This window comes from Octopus bimaculoides, chromosome 8 (assembly GCF_001194135.2).
Source record: "Octopus bimaculoides isolate UCB-OBI-ISO-001 chromosome 8, ASM119413v2, whole genome shotgun sequence".
NCBI classification, from domain to species: Eukaryota; Metazoa; Mollusca; class Cephalopoda; order Octopoda; family Octopodidae; genus Octopus; species Octopus bimaculoides.
Window position 1 is genome coordinate 83,445,518 of NC_068988.1, and position 15,667 is coordinate 83,461,184.

Here is a 15,667-nt window from a genome sequence, read left to right on the forward strand (position 1 = left end):
ACACACACACACACACACACACACACACACACACACACACACACACACACACACACACACACACATGTGTGTATTAATAACAATAAAGAGAACAGAGACTTGTACATCATCATCACCATCGTCGTTGTTTAACGTCTGATTTCCATGCTGGCATGGGTTGGATGGTTTGATTCAGGGCTGGCAAGCCAGAAGGCTACACTAGGCTCCAGTCCGATCTGGCAGAGTTTCTACAGCTGGATGCCCTTCCTAACGCCAACCACTCTGAGAGTGTAGTGGGTGCTTTTTACGTGCCGCTGGCACAAGGGCCAGTCAGGTGGTGACAACCATACTCGACTGGTGCTTTATACATGCCACTGGCATGGGACCCGTCAGCTGGCACTGGCATCGACCATGCTCGAATGGTGCGTTTTACGTGCCACTATCACGGGAGCTATTACAGCATATTATAATGACTTGTATATGTTTCTGCTGTACATGTTTCCACTGCAGCAACTACTGACTGTTGCAAATGCATTTGCAACAGTGAGTAGTCGCGGCAGTGGAAACATGTGCAGGTCGTTATAAAATGCTGTATATAACTGTAAAATAAATTTTATGGATGTACAAGTGTCCATATTTTTTCTTATTATTAATATATACTCCAGACAATTTTTACTATCCAACAAAGAATACACGGAATTACCCATCAGAAGAATTCAGAGAGTGACTAATAACTAATTGTAGTCACAGACATTGAATACTGATCGTTGTGGTTAACTAGAACTTAAATAAGAGCTAATACAATATCCACCCAGATAATATATCCCTCCAAACTCACTTTATAAATATATATATATATGTAATATATTATAATGTGTGTATTTGTCTCCTACTACCACTTGACAACCAGTGATGGTGTGTTTACATCTCCATAACTTAATGGTTCAGGAAAAGAGACCAAAAGTGCCAGGTTTAAAAAACTAAAATTCTCCAGGGCAATGTCCCAACATTGTCACAGTTTAATGACTGAAACAAGTCAAAGATAAAAGAAAGGACATGAATGATTTATTGACATCATATATAAAGATGGTACTGTTAGGATGTGATTCTGCTGCAAATTCAGTAAATAATTATTTTTGTTTAACCCAAGGAAAACCCAACCGGGCAGATTTATGATCAAAAGTGTTCCAAACAGGTCCATTTTGTCTTTTTCTTTTTTTATAGGTACAGTTTATTTAGGATTTCATCCAATGTGTGTCTTTTTTTTTTTTTTTTTTTTAAAGCTAGTAGGGTGTGATTTGATGGAGATTTTGTTGCTATTTCTAGATCAACTGAATGGCATAGTCTCTCTTGTTGACTTTATTTCATCATAAGTTAAATATATCTGAACAAGATGGTGACTGGGCTGATCTATTAGTGTACCATTTTTGAGCTAGAAAGAAACGAGATCTATCTCTTTCACAATATCTATATTTAACTAATAACACTCTTCTTCCTTTTGCATCTCATGAAAATTTTTTTTTTTTATACATCATTAATATAGAAGCATCAGCAGTCTCAGTCTCCAAGGGTTTAATTAAAAACTAGATTTTCTTTTATTTTTCAATATTTTAATCTTTCTCATTTTCATTTCAGAATTCCTTTGGGAGTTTGTAAATATTTTCACAGTTGTTATCTCCTTGGTGTTTCAGGTTCATCAAAAGTTTCAGTATAGAATAACAGTTGTTAGTGTGTGCTCTATTTATATACTGTTTATTAGCTATTGCCTATTGTAATGAGTGGAGTGTAAAACTGGTTCCACCTCTTATGTAAAGCATCCAACTGTGAAAAAAAAAAAAAAAAAAAAAAATTGTCAAAATAAACATGGCCATTTTACATCCATTTTTCTATGATTTTATGGTTGAAATGATTTGTTAGATTAATTGTTCTTACGGCCAGATACTTTTCCTATCACTCAGTATTCAAGTATGAAATAGATCTTTTTTCCCTTCATTCAAATAGAGGGGGAAAAAAAAGATACCTTATTCATACACTACACTATGTGTAGCAAGAAAGCGATAAAAACATGGCCGTGTGGTCAGTGAACCAGCATCATGTATATTTAGTTTAGCATCAACACTATTTTTAGCCCTTTAGTATTTACACCAGCCATATCGGGCCCTAATAATTTACCTGTTTTATATACAAACTGGCCATATCAGGCCTTTCACACCTACTCTACAATGTCATTTTAAAACTAAACAGCCACATCATCAAAATCTCCAGATTACAAGATAATGCCTGATTAATTCCAAAATAATTTTAATGAATAAACATTACATCTGACAGAGTAATCTGAATACTAAAGGGTTAATCCTTTGTCATATTTCTGTTGAAATACTCTACCTTTGTTTCAATTAAATTGTTCATTATTTTCAAAATTAATAAAATAACTGTACTTATTGAGCTAGTGTTTGGCACATGAAGTAACATAATTTTGATTGCTTTAAAACAGATAATTTGTTTTGGAACCAGAGGCAGTCTCAGGCAGGGAGGTTTGGAAAGGGTTAAATGTAAAGGACATATTGAAAACGAACTCCACAAGTGATTGCCTGCATCTACATTTTGTTTAAATCCTACATTAATCATCATAGTGTGTGTGTAATGTTATGTTATGTATGTATGTGTAATTTTATGCATACCTCTTCAATCTCAGTATAATGTGTGTTTTCTCAAACTCTTGTTTCAGAATCAGACAATACCTTCTCGCGCAAACATCCTGTATGCTGTTGGTTGTCTTGTATGCTGACCTGTTTCGCTGGGAGCATTCTTGCTAACTTGTTACTTGGAGAAGCCTGCTTGATACCATTTAAAAACCACACAGATATCCTAACAGCCACAGCAGTATGGTAAATGGAAATTTTGTTTACTTTTCAGCAGCATGTGGAGTTGTGAGCAGTGGTTGGGATGTCAGGTCTTTACTGTATAGCTGTAATGATTTAGAGTCAGAGAGAGACTACATGTAGCTTGCTGGAACAATCCTTAAAAATCTCACTAACTGTTCCCCTTTTATATTTTGATCCTTTCTCTTTATTATTCTTATAACATACCTTCCTATTTATATTTTCCACCCCTCCTTAACAAGAGGGTTATACATATCTGCATCATCATTGTTTTAATGTTTACTTTTCCATGCTTGCATGGGTCAAATGGAATTTGTTGAGGTAGATTTTCTATAGCCAAATGCCTTCCTGTTGCCAACTCACACCTGTTTCCTAGCAAGATATTTTTATGGAATATTGAAAACAAAGAACACCTTGAGTGGCAGTGACTCTCATTCACAACAATCATACAGTCAAGACAAGGAAAACACACACATTCTCTCTCTCTCTCTCTCTCTCTCTCTCTCTCTCTCTCTCTCTCTCTCTCTCTCTCTCTCTCTCTCTCTCTCTCTCTCTCTCTCTCTCTCTCTCCCAAATCCACTCACAAGGCTTTAGTTGACATGGGGCTATTGTAAATATTTATTCAACTGTCACGCAGTGGAACTGAACTTGAAAACATGTGATTATGAAGTGGATTTCTTAACCACACAACCCTATCTGCACCTAAAACTACCTTTGTTCATAACCACCTCTTTTTCTAACTACCATTCACATCCATTACTGTTCGCTAACACAACATAAAAATGAATTAGCTGAACATAGGAAAAGATCTAGAGCTATTTGTCTGTGTTTGTGAAATTTGGGGATGTATGACTGTATTTTACACTAGTATATGGTGGGGTTAAGTTACAAAAGATGTAAATAAACTTAGCAAATCCAAGCTGAGGTCCCAGTGACAGTTTGGCTCTTCTAGTTCTTACAATTTCTGGTAGCTTCTACTTTTGTCTTCACCAGATATACTGTTACATTCCTCTGGATAATGAAAAGGGCAGCCAATAAGGTTATTTAAGCATCAAACAACACTGGTTGTTCTAGAACAAAAAATTTCTAAAACTTTTAGATAAATCAAATTTAACTCATAAGAATGTTTTAGTTTTGCTCTCAGTAAGATCAACAAACGCAACAAAAAAACAAATCCTGCTAAATATAACTAACAGAGAGCTACACTGAGTCCATTGTTTCTGACAACAATTCTTAGTCAAGTTAAACATTTCTTTTGATAAGGTTTCATTAATAATTGAAAATGAATTTGAGAAGTTACAAACCTGCAAACCAGTTTAAAGTATACCATCATGTTTTTTTTTCTACAGCTGTCAAAATGAAGTTTTGAACCTCATTTCAGTGTCATGGTAATAGGGGCAGGTGCTCCCAGACACAGGTTGTGAAAGCATGCAAAACTTCTTGTTACTGTGTGGTGCAAAAATTGCCATGGTCCAAGGTACTGAGGACTCTTAATTATACCACTGTCTTGATCTTACTGGTTTGTGAGGAACTAGAAAGGTTATGGGCACAGCCCTTTTCTCCCACATCAAGCTATTAAAAAATAATGTATGGCAGGAAATCCTGGAGTCTTTGCACCAGCATATTAACTTTCCATTTGTGTTTCCTTTCCCAAATCCTTAGAATCTCTGGGAGAGAAAAATCAACTAACAGTTAATTATTTTGCTGCAATATCTCATCTGTACAGAACTTGTTGAAGCAGTTGGTTTGGATATGTCTGCTATATGAATGATTCAAGCATCCTTAGCATTTAATATTTTTAGTGAAATTTCAACCAGAAAAGCTTTTATTATTGCTTTACATTCGGCAATCTTTTTTTTTTTTTTAAAGTCTGCCGGAAATGAAGATTGGCTTGAAAAGGTGGACAGATGCTTGGAACATAGTGATCATAGGTCACCTTGTTCTAGGTAGATTTTGATCTAACAACTACATTACAAAGAATGAAAGAAGAAAAACAAAAGATGATATTTATTAAATTGATAGACAAATAGAGAAAAAACACTGGGCTACAGACTCCTGAAATATTTTCAATTTCTACAAAAATATTGTCTATTTCTAAGAGACGTAATGGGTGTGAAATTAAGATGTTGGATTATTGACCACATTGTCTAGAGTTCAAAACTTACAGCAGCCATTCAGTTAGCTCTCTAAGCTTGGCATGTTCCTCTATAAACCCCAGTTTGCCCTGACGGACAAAAATCAGGTTCTTCTGCTTCATAGTTGAGTGTGGTTAGTAGTAACTAACAATAGCATCCAGTCGTGTAAACAATTGCTTCAACAACAAAAAGAACCCATTTCATCTATGATTACTTGAAACATAAGATATAAACAGTAAAACCCAGAGGGAGTACAATACACACACACACACACACACACACACACACACACACATGCGTGTGTTATTCACCATTCACCTCTGTGCAACACTGACTTCTGCCAAATAGTGTGTTATCACAAAACAAGTAATCAAAGAAATCAGTTGGTTAAATTCAAGGCATTGTTTGTAATGTGTGTATGTGCACATGGGCAGGAGGGGGTGGTAAGTTATGAGAAATACACTTGAACTTAGCACATAGCTATGATAAAAGCCATAACTGGGATGGGAGCGGGGGTAGCATTGTAAACTCACAACAGGTATTCATTAAGCAAGAGATGTTCTACTACTCATTAGTAGGTACTTTACCTATGATATCACTGTAACATTGTACCTACTCTGCACAAATATTGTCTGTACTTGTATTCATGGCATTGCTGCATGGCTGTACTTAGTCTATCTGCAACCTTGCTATATGGTTATACCTGGTCTGTCTGTCATGTTTCATGGTTGTGCTTAGTTTGTCTGTTGTAAAATAGCTCCCCAGTTGTACGTAGTGTCTGTGACTTGCTACATATGGGTGCTTTGCCTGTGACATCATTGCATCATTGTACCTAGTGTGCGTCTGATATCACTACATGTGCCTGTACCTATATTTATGACATTGCTACATAGTTGTATCTAGTTTGTCTGTTGTAACATAGCTACACAATTTTACCTTGTGTGTCTATGATATTGCTACCTGGTTGTACCAGGTTTGTCTGTTACATAATTAAACATCTATATCTTGTAATTTATTACTCTATTGCCACCCATTACTATCACCTTTATCTCATCAATTTGCCTTTTTTCATCATACACTTGCTCTTTCCACCCACCCACCTTTACCTCCTCTACTTTTGCTGATCATTCTCTTGTCACCACCCTTACATGTCCATACCTTCTTCACATCATACTCTTCTTCCTTTGACCTTTCCACTCATTCTTCTGGTCCTTCTGATGTCATTCATCTCTGTCTGTCTCTCTTCCTCACAAAAATCCATTTCTGACCTTTCTGTTGTCATTGTACTCTGTTGTTTACACAATAGTGGTTAACTGTATGAACAGAGAAAGTGAGGTTATGAGATTCCCCTTGTCCTGTCTCACTGAGGGCTATTCAACCTCTTTAGTGTTGGTACCACAAGAAAAAAAGGCACCCAGTACACTCTGTAAAGTGGTTGGCATTAAAGGCTTCCAGCTGTAGAACCAAGCCATATGACTTGTATGAGCAATGATACTTTGGGGGCTGTAGTTATGTGGCTTACTGTGACAACCCATCCAACCCATGCCAGCATGGAAAGCAGATGTAAAATGATGATATAGTTAATACTTACTTGTAAGAGTTGTTCAGCTATTCTGTTCTGTTAATATTAAATGTTACCTAATTTGGGTTACCATGTCCAAGGGTTGACATTTTTTTTTTTTTTGGTATTTATGGTGATTGTCAGTTAGGTCAAGTTGTTTCCAGCACTTGGACCATGATTCTATATGACCCTAAATCAAACTGTTCCCTGCAGCTTTCTTCTTATCCCACCCCCTGCTAATGTACCTAGATCTCTGTCACCTTCTCTGCCATCTTAATCTTACTGTCAGTTTGTTTATCTATCCTGTTCCTTGTTCAACTGTCTCTCTCTCCCACTCTTGCTCTGTTCCCTACCTCACCCCTACTCTTTTTTACTCTCTCCTCTTATACCTCTTCTCTTATTGTTCTCTCCCTCCACACACACACACACACACACACACACACACACAAGCACAAAATCCCCCACCCCCGTCTACTATCTCTGTTATCTGATACCTTTACATTCCAATATGTATTCGGTAATACTATACTAGTAGCTACTCTCTAATCTAACACATTCCTACTGCATAGTGGTGGTTGTGGTGGAGTCAGTGTTGGTAGGTTGATGGTAGCAGCAGCAGTATTGATGTTTGCTGATGTTAGCAGCATAAAGCAGTACCATATCATTTGGTATTATGCACTACTGTACAACATACAGAGTAACATCATTACCTGATACTGTTCTATAGTGTACGATGTAGTACAATGCTAGTTGGTGGTGTTGTATACAATATAGTACAGTACTATGTTCACCTTGATAGCTGAGGATCAGGGGCCTCAAACACAACCATTATTCCTCACCACACACTACAGTAGTCTTGTGCTATATTCATACATTCTCCCAAGATCATCTCTGTCCAGTCTTTGATGTCATTGCTCCATCTATGTCTTTGTTACCTACGGGTTTGTTATCCATGCTTGTAAGGATGTGAGCACAGAAGTTCTGAGCTCTGATAACATAGCCAAACTACAGCATACACAAGACTGTACTCTTCTGTAGTTTACAATGTAGTACACTACTATTTATGTGGTGCATGGGTCCACAGAGGTCTTGGCATGCTCACATCACCTGGGGGTACAAGATAGCATTTCATGGGGTATGACAGAGAGGGAAACTATATACTTCATTCAATCACTTTTCTGAATAGAATTATTAAATTACTCTAAGAAATACCTTTGTTGTTTTAAGCACAGAGAAAACTTTATTATTTCACTGTACAGTATGCAGTTGAATTATAAAAATAAATAGTTATTACAAAATCAACTTTTTCATTTTCAAATGGTGGTTTATGAAAATTAATTTTGGTGGTTTATGAAAATTAATTGAACATTTTCTTGGAGTGTGTGACATAGAAAAGGTTTTGAATTGCTGATGTAGTGTATAGTCTTGAACTGTGTCTGAGTCAAACAATCGTTATACATTGATTCAATTACATCATTGTAGAGTATTCTCATTGTAAGACCTTAAAAAATATTAAATTTCTTTTATTCTTTAATAGTGTCTTATACTGTAATGTATCAGAAAGTTATTTTAAACTTCTGTGGCCTAATTACAGGCACAATTCCACTGTAGGGGAATTGCATTAGTGTCTCGATCACAGAAGTACAGTATATAAACAAACAAGCGATTATGTAATGATTTTTGTGTGTGTTCAACCTTTTCATTACCATATTTCTGTTGAAGTACACTGTCTTTATCCCTCCAGCCATTCATCTTCTCTGTCCACTATTCCTGGTGTGGGTGGAGTCTGCAAGTACCTCCTCTATAGGGTCCTACCACAAACAACTGTCATTACACTTTCCAACTGGATTCCCAAGGTAACCAACTGATTAGACTATGGATATTATCCAACTGTCTTCTTTTTCGTTTATCCCTTGGTCTCCTGCTGATTGGCTCAGTTTGAAGAATTTATCTTGCAGTTCTTTCCTTTGACATTCTAATCACATGTATGTTTTAGTGGAGAGATAGCAGCTCAACCTGGAGAGATTGCCTGACTCCAAGCCATACACCCTGTTGAATAACATTACTCTAGAGTTGCTTTAGAGGAACCCCATTTTAGCTACTTGTATTTGCGATTATACTCCTTCAAACTGGACGTAGTTGATAGCTTCCGATATCTGGGTGACCAAGTTAGTAGTGGGGGAGGGTGCGCTGAAAGTGTATCTGCTGAGGACATGTGTAAGCTCGCAAGGAATGAAGCCAGTATACTCCGATGGATGTGTAATGTCAGTGTGCATACTCGACAGAGTGTAAGTATCTTGAGAGAAAAGTTGAACTTAAGAAGCATCAGTTGTGGTGTGCGAGAGAGACGATTGCACTGGTATGGTCATGTGGCGAGAATGGATGAGGATAGCTGTGTGGAAAAGTGCCACACCCTAGTGGTTGAGGGAACCCGTGCAAAAAGGCAGGCCCAGGAAGACCTGGGATGAGGTGATGAAGCAGGACCTCCGAACATTAGGCCTCACCAAGGCAATGAATTGTGACCGAGACCTTTGGAAATATGCTGTGCGTGAGAAGACCCGACAAGCCAAGTGAGACCAAAATCCAAGGCCTCTGCCAGGGATGTAGCCAGCCCACTTACATGTAACATTCCTTCTTTGGACACTAAACTCCGCTTGCGAAGAACTGTTGAGGCAAGTGAAATCGAAATCGAATTAAATTTGTAGACTGGCACCCATGTCAACATCTCTTCATTCAACACTAAACTCGGCTTGCGAAGACATGTTGGGGCAAGCGAAAGCGAAATCGTGATGGCACCTCTACCAGTAGATCACTAAGAGCACCATCTGAGCATGATCGTTGCCAGAGCACCAGCTGTCTGGCTTCCATGCCAGGGGCACGTAAATAGCACCATTTGAGCGTGATCGTTTCCAACGTCACTCTCCTGGCACGTGAAAAGATATTCGAGCGAGTTCGTTGCCAGTACCGCTGGACTGGCTCCTGTGCAGGTGGCACGTAAAATACACCATTTCGCGCGTGGCCGTTGCTAGTACCTCCTGACTGGCCTTCGTGCCGGTGGCACATAAAAGCACCCACTACACTCTTTTAATTTAGATCACTTTATAGTGTAGCTCATGTCATAGACCTAGGGGCAGTCATAAGCAGGTTGTTTACCAAAAGGGTTTATAGCTTACATGACTTTATAACAATGTAATTGTTCCAGTTTTGACACATAATCTCAGTTCAAGTCACTTCCTACCAAGCTATTAAAACTATACTTGCTTCCCAAATATATAGTTTTGGGGTACAGTCTATTTGAAATTAATTTTGCCATTGCTGTAATACCCAAATGATATAAACTATGGAGAGCACAGAAAACCTCACACCATTATAAGTGAGTCAGTAGAGTGCAATGGTAATAAACAAAAAAACTAAAGATGATGGTTTTGATGTCCAGAGTTATAATAGTTTTTCATTGTCTGTTTCATCTATAGCAATCTGTTGCAGGTCAATAGCATCAGTGGAATGCAAGGCATTAATATAGACATGAGATAAGGTGTCTGCTGTAGAATTATCAGCACCTTTGACATATATCCAAAGTAAATTGTAAAATAGAATGAAAATTGCTGATATTTCTAGGAGAGTATTTATCAATCTAAGAATGCAATGCATGTGTTAGTGTATATGGCTTATGGTCAGTGTATATAATAAAAGTTCACTCTTTTAAGAAATGTAAAAAATACTTCACAGATAAAAAGCAGCCAATAATTTTCTTCCAAAAGAATGACTAACAGCTTGTAAGGTGATAGCTGATGACTTTCATGAATTGCACAAAAATTTGACAGGTTATATGCTACAAGTTGCTCTTGTATTGACTAGTAAACAGTGCTTTGAAATGGTGTCATGGCCAAAAAAGACGCAACAAACTGATTAGTCCATCCAGAGATGTGGTCACAATGAAAACATTCTTTGAGGACTGTAAGAACACCTAAAAATTCTCCAACCACGAGAATTTGAGTGTCTATGGTATCTTGAAAACCACAACTGCTCAAGCTAATCTGTTAAAGTTTGGATTTTATCATCAGTCATGCCAACTCAGAGTATATTGAAGATACAAAAGTGGGCGAATAAGTTTCAATATTACTGGTATTCAGAGGAAATATCCATAATACCATCTGCTATCTCCACTAACTGGGTAATTGAACTCTGCTCTCTTAAGTCATTAAAATGGCTTGCACATTTGAATGGAGGCACAAAAAACAAAAGACTTGTTATAACATAGATTCTTCAATCTGTCTTCAACCAAACCCTTCATTCTTAATAGGTGAGAAGGCTTTTTATCTCTTAAAACTTCCTTATAAAGAAGTTAGTGAAACCTCTTCTGTTTTGACGTAGAGATACATCTTAAAATTTTTACTTTCATACTTTGGTAAGATGTGGTGTCAATGGCTGGTGATTAAATCTTTGACTTCATTGCTTAGGACAGGAGGCAAAATTGTAACTTAAAGGTGAAACTGGTGCATATTGGAAAATATCTTTTTAGCTGTGAAATTGGCTTCAAGCTGAGAAAACCAGATGGAAGAATTTCCAGTACAGGTAGCAAAGCGAAGGATAGAGCAACCTGTATTGCTCAACTGTTGCACTCCAACACCAGATCAAAAGCCTACGCATCTGGTTTGTTTGTCTTCAGCTTAAAAATTGCTAACAAGGAAAAGAAATTTAATAGACTTGGAAATTTTTCTCTCTGAAAAAGTAAATTTTTAGTGTGGGCAGTTTAGCTTAATGGTTCAGAACATCGCGACGCGTAATCATGGAGGTGTGAGTTTGAGTCTCATAGCCGGATGCCAACACTTTTCTCAGCAAAATAGGGGTAGCTTATCCTGTTCAGGCTATATTATTAGCATTATCCTGCATTTGAGAATTTAAAATCACTTCTTTAACTTTCTAAGACATCTCAACGCTTCTAAAGCAAACTTCGTTTGTTTATGTTCGTCACATTTTGAATTTAAATTTTTAGATGTTTTAATTTTATTTTATTCAATATATGTGCTGCTTGAGAAGATTATGATATGTATGTGTATGTACATATGTTTGTGTATGTGTTTGTATATGTGTGTGAGTGTGTTTATCAACTTTTTTCTATTTCAGGTATTTGATATTTTACTCACCATTCGACATAGTTTACAAACTAGTCAAATTTCTACCATTCAAACTGTGCATTGGAACTCTAAAGGAAACTCAGAGAGCTCACAAAGTTTACCATGGTGTCACCTACACAGCCAAACTCTTCCCACATGCCTACCTACTTATTGTAATAATTGGTACTGTTAAAGGTGAGAAAATATATATTCTTATTGTTGAGTGGGTGGCTTTTGTCAAGCCTATGTTAGTAAGGTAGCTACTGCAGAACATTCAATGGTGTTTAGTGGTGTGGATGGAGCCACATAATCTCTCTGAATGAGTAAGCAAAGTGAATAAAATTGGTTTTATATGTCACTGGCATAAGTGTTGAATAGAAGAGTGAACTCTTCTAGCTACAACTACATTGAGAGTTCATAACTGATCACTAGTATAGCAAAATACTGAGTATATGGGTTTCTAAACACAGTATGACCTCTGGGTGGTACTGTGAAAAAATTACAGCTTAGTGCTGGGTCTCTAGGTTTGATCTTAACCTTTTTAACTGTAAATTTTCTTCTCCCCCACCCTCTTTAGTGGAATGACTAAACACTTTAGCATTCAGGTTACTCAATCAAAAGCAATGTTTATTTATTAACATTCTTGATATGACTGGTTTCAGTGTTAGTTAAGAATTCTTTCATTTATTGTAATTTAACCACTATAGCAATAGTGGGGAATATGTGTGGTATTGATTGGATAGAGTTTGGTCTGGGGAGTGGGTGAATACTGTTACTTTAACCAAATTTGAGCAGAACTTTCCACCACTGGCACTTATCTATGTTCTATGTCAAGAATGTCCTGTAGAGTAAATGAGGTATTTTGAAGCTTGTTTTTGCTGGTTAATAACTAGAAGCCATTACTCCATTATAAGAGGATTTAAACTCAGTTCTGCAGTTTAATGGCATCTTTATGCAAGGACCCCTGCTGCCAACAGTTGTTAGTATTGTAAGGTACCAGTTTTTACTTTCTCAAAGACAGTATGCTGTACTATGATATATGAATAATCGACCCTTCAGTTAGCAGCCTAACCTCTTCATGGTTAAATCAATTAAACACTGGTATATCATAAAATTAATAACCACAGTTGACCACAGATTGATTATATCAGTAATGGTTTTAAAAGCTTCCTAGATGAGGTGACCTTCTCTACTTTTGTGGAACTTTCTCCTTGATGAGGGCCTACTGTAGTATTACAAGGGCAGAAATATTGTACAAATTTACAAATCTGTGTCATTTTGAGGTAAAAAAAGTTTTTTTTTTCCTTTCTATTTTTCAGGAGCTGGAAGTGGAATCATAAAAGCATTTGACAGGTTTCTGCGTGGCATTTGGGTCCCAAATAGCAACGAGTTTCTGCAGCCTTCTTTGTGAGTATTTTTGTCTTAACTTATGTGTAGAGCAGGATAGGTTGATGTAATCGCATTTATAAATAGATTACAACTATGTGTCTTATCTTACTGATTATTCAGAGATTACAATTTAATGTTGTTTATTTCAGCTTTTGTCATTTTTATCTCTCCAAATACAGTTTCTACTTCTCTATGGCCATCAGTTTTCCATTCTTTCCACTCATCTGCTTCCTCAAGTACATTACGTAGTTAGCTATGTCATGCAGCTATTATTTTTCTATTAACCATAAACTTCCCCATTGGTTGAAACTACTGTTCTTGACTCTCGATTCGTTAACTTGTTTCCGGTTATCTCTTAGTCAGTAAGTCTATTTTACAAGATTCATCATCATTGTTTTAATATCCACTTTTCCATGATGGCATAGCTCACAGAATTTGATGAAACAGATTTTCTGCAGCCAGATGCCCTTTTCACCAAACCTCATCTGTTTCCAAGCAAGGTAACATATCCCTATGACTGGGCATGTTATGGAAGATTGAAAACAAATGATGCTCCATGTATGACACTTATTTACAACTATCATGCTGTGTCATTCATGCCATGTCAAGACAAGGACACACACATACACGATGAGCTTTGGTCAGCCCAGGGCTACAGTAGGAGACACCCAAGGTACCATGCAGTGGGACTGAACCTGAAACTATGTGGTTGGAAAGCAAACTTCTAAATCACACAACCAGGCTTGCACCTATGATTTACAGTTATAAATTTGGAACATCTGTATATTTATTTTTGAAGAAAGCTTTTTTTTAATAGTTGAATATCTCCTGTCTTACAGCTAACTTTTTTAATTGAAACAGTAGGCAGCTGTTATCAGCTAGGTCAGCTCTCTATAATCAAAAAAGATAAATCCTTTCAAGGTGTAGCTTACAGGGAATTTAACATTGCGTCTTGGAGCAAATTTCCTTCATTGCCTTTATGTAAACATAGAACTCTGTGGAAATAACATTACTCATTGATTTAGCTCAGTAACTGAAATGCTGGTTCATAAAGTTTTTCGAAGTATATTGGCGACAAAGTAAATACATGACCTGCAACTGAACATTAAATGTGCAGTGTTCACTTGGTGAGTGCTTAACTCACCAGCAGCAACAAGAAGGGAGAAGAAACGTTCAGTTAAGTATAGTAGCAGGAACTAGTAGGTTTGTCATGGTCTGCATTTGTATTGATCAAATGGGAAAGGTTTACCTCAAAATAATGGAAACCAAATTTTCAAAGAGAGTCATCTCTACACTATCTTCTTTGTTGAAAAAAATAATAGATATCACACATACATCAACCAGTTTTTTTTAATTAAATATGATTGTTTAATGCCTTTTCTTCATCATTACTAATAACTTGTGTAGATGCAATGTAGCCAAATGGTTAATAAGTCCGCTTCACGATCACAAGGTGTTAGGTTTGGTTTCACTGCATGGCATCTTGGCAAGTGTCATTTTCTATAGCCTCAAGTTGGCTTGTGTTTTGAATGAAAATTGGTAGACAGAAACTGTGTGGAAGCCTGTTGGATATTTTATACCTATGATTCAAAGGTCCAGTGTTGTCATCATCCTCATTTAACATCTGTTTTCCATGCTGGCATGAATTGGACATTTTGACAAGCTGAAGAGCTGTCTGGGCTCCATGTCTGTTTTGGCATGGTTCTACTGCTGGATGCCCTTCCTTATGCTAACCACTTTGGAGTGTACCAGGTGCTTTCTTGTGGCTGCAGCATGTGTGCTTTTTACATGGTACCAGCACCCACAAGCCCACAAGATTAGGATCACTCAGCTGAAAAGGGATGTAGGGAACATGCCTATATGCAAGGACAACCACTACCTGAGAATTTACATTGAGGACACATGGCTGTGGAATACTCTACCTTTTAACATCTGTTTTTTCTATGCTGGCATACTAATCTAATGAACAAGTAATTTAGCCAGTCAAACAATTGAACACTCATGGTCAGAACTTCTGGCTAAGATTCATTTATTTATTGTTCACCAATAATTATTATTGTTAAATTCTTTATATTTTACTATAAATACTGATGTACTATGTTTCTATCATGTATTTCAGATACACAAAAGCTTGCTTGATTGCATCAATAATTTTTGTGCTGGAAAAAACCAGTGTGATTGAAGCTCCACATGCAGTGATCTACTTTGGTGTCGTCATTTTCTTTGTTTACTTCAAACTGTCCTCACTTCTCTTTGGAATCCATGACCCTTTTGTTCCATTTGAGAACCTATTCTGTGCGATATTCCTTGGTGGAATGTGGGATGCCATGCGTCGCGCTATCAGCAGCAGCAAGTCATCTGATGACTCTGGCAAAAGCAAGTCAGAGAAGAAGAATGATTAGAACTTGAAATCAGGAATAGTGGCAAAAACATGGGTGGGAGATAGTAATTGGTATGTTTTTTTTTTAGTTTTTTTTTTTTTTTATTGCAAGAAGTATTCAAGTTGGGCAGGGGATTGTCATCCGCAAGCACAATATAGGGGTGCCTAACATAGATAACTATATATGTATATGTATGTATATATATATATATATATATATATAT

General features: G+C 37.0%; 1 protein-coding gene and 1 long non-coding RNA gene across 2 annotated transcripts in view; one reads left to right on the forward strand and one right to left on the reverse strand.

Annotated features, from left to right (window-relative positions):
• Positions 1-15,547, forward strand: part of LOC106872408 (trimeric intracellular cation channel type 1B.1) — a 42,455-nt gene extending 26,908 nt beyond the window's left edge. Inside the window, exons 2-5 of the mRNA XM_014919405.2 lie at positions 2,708-2,867; positions 11,685-11,869; positions 12,994-13,081; positions 15,183-15,547. Coding sequence (XP_014774891.1) covers positions 2,708-2,867; positions 11,685-11,869; positions 12,994-13,081; positions 15,183-15,465 — 716 coding nt within the window. The 3' untranslated portion in view covers positions 15,466-15,547. The remainder of the gene's footprint in view (positions 1-2,707; positions 2,868-11,684; positions 11,870-12,993; positions 13,082-15,182) is intronic.
• LOC128248596 (uncharacterized) lies at positions 755-6,878 on the reverse strand. Its single transcript, XR_008264773.1, has 3 exons — positions 6,588-6,878; positions 2,661-2,947; positions 755-1,800 (listed from the first exon to the last, which is right to left on the reverse strand). It is a non-coding gene; the product is annotated as an uncharacterized LOC128248596 (long non-coding RNA).
• Positions 15,548-15,667: the final 120 nt, after the last annotated feature.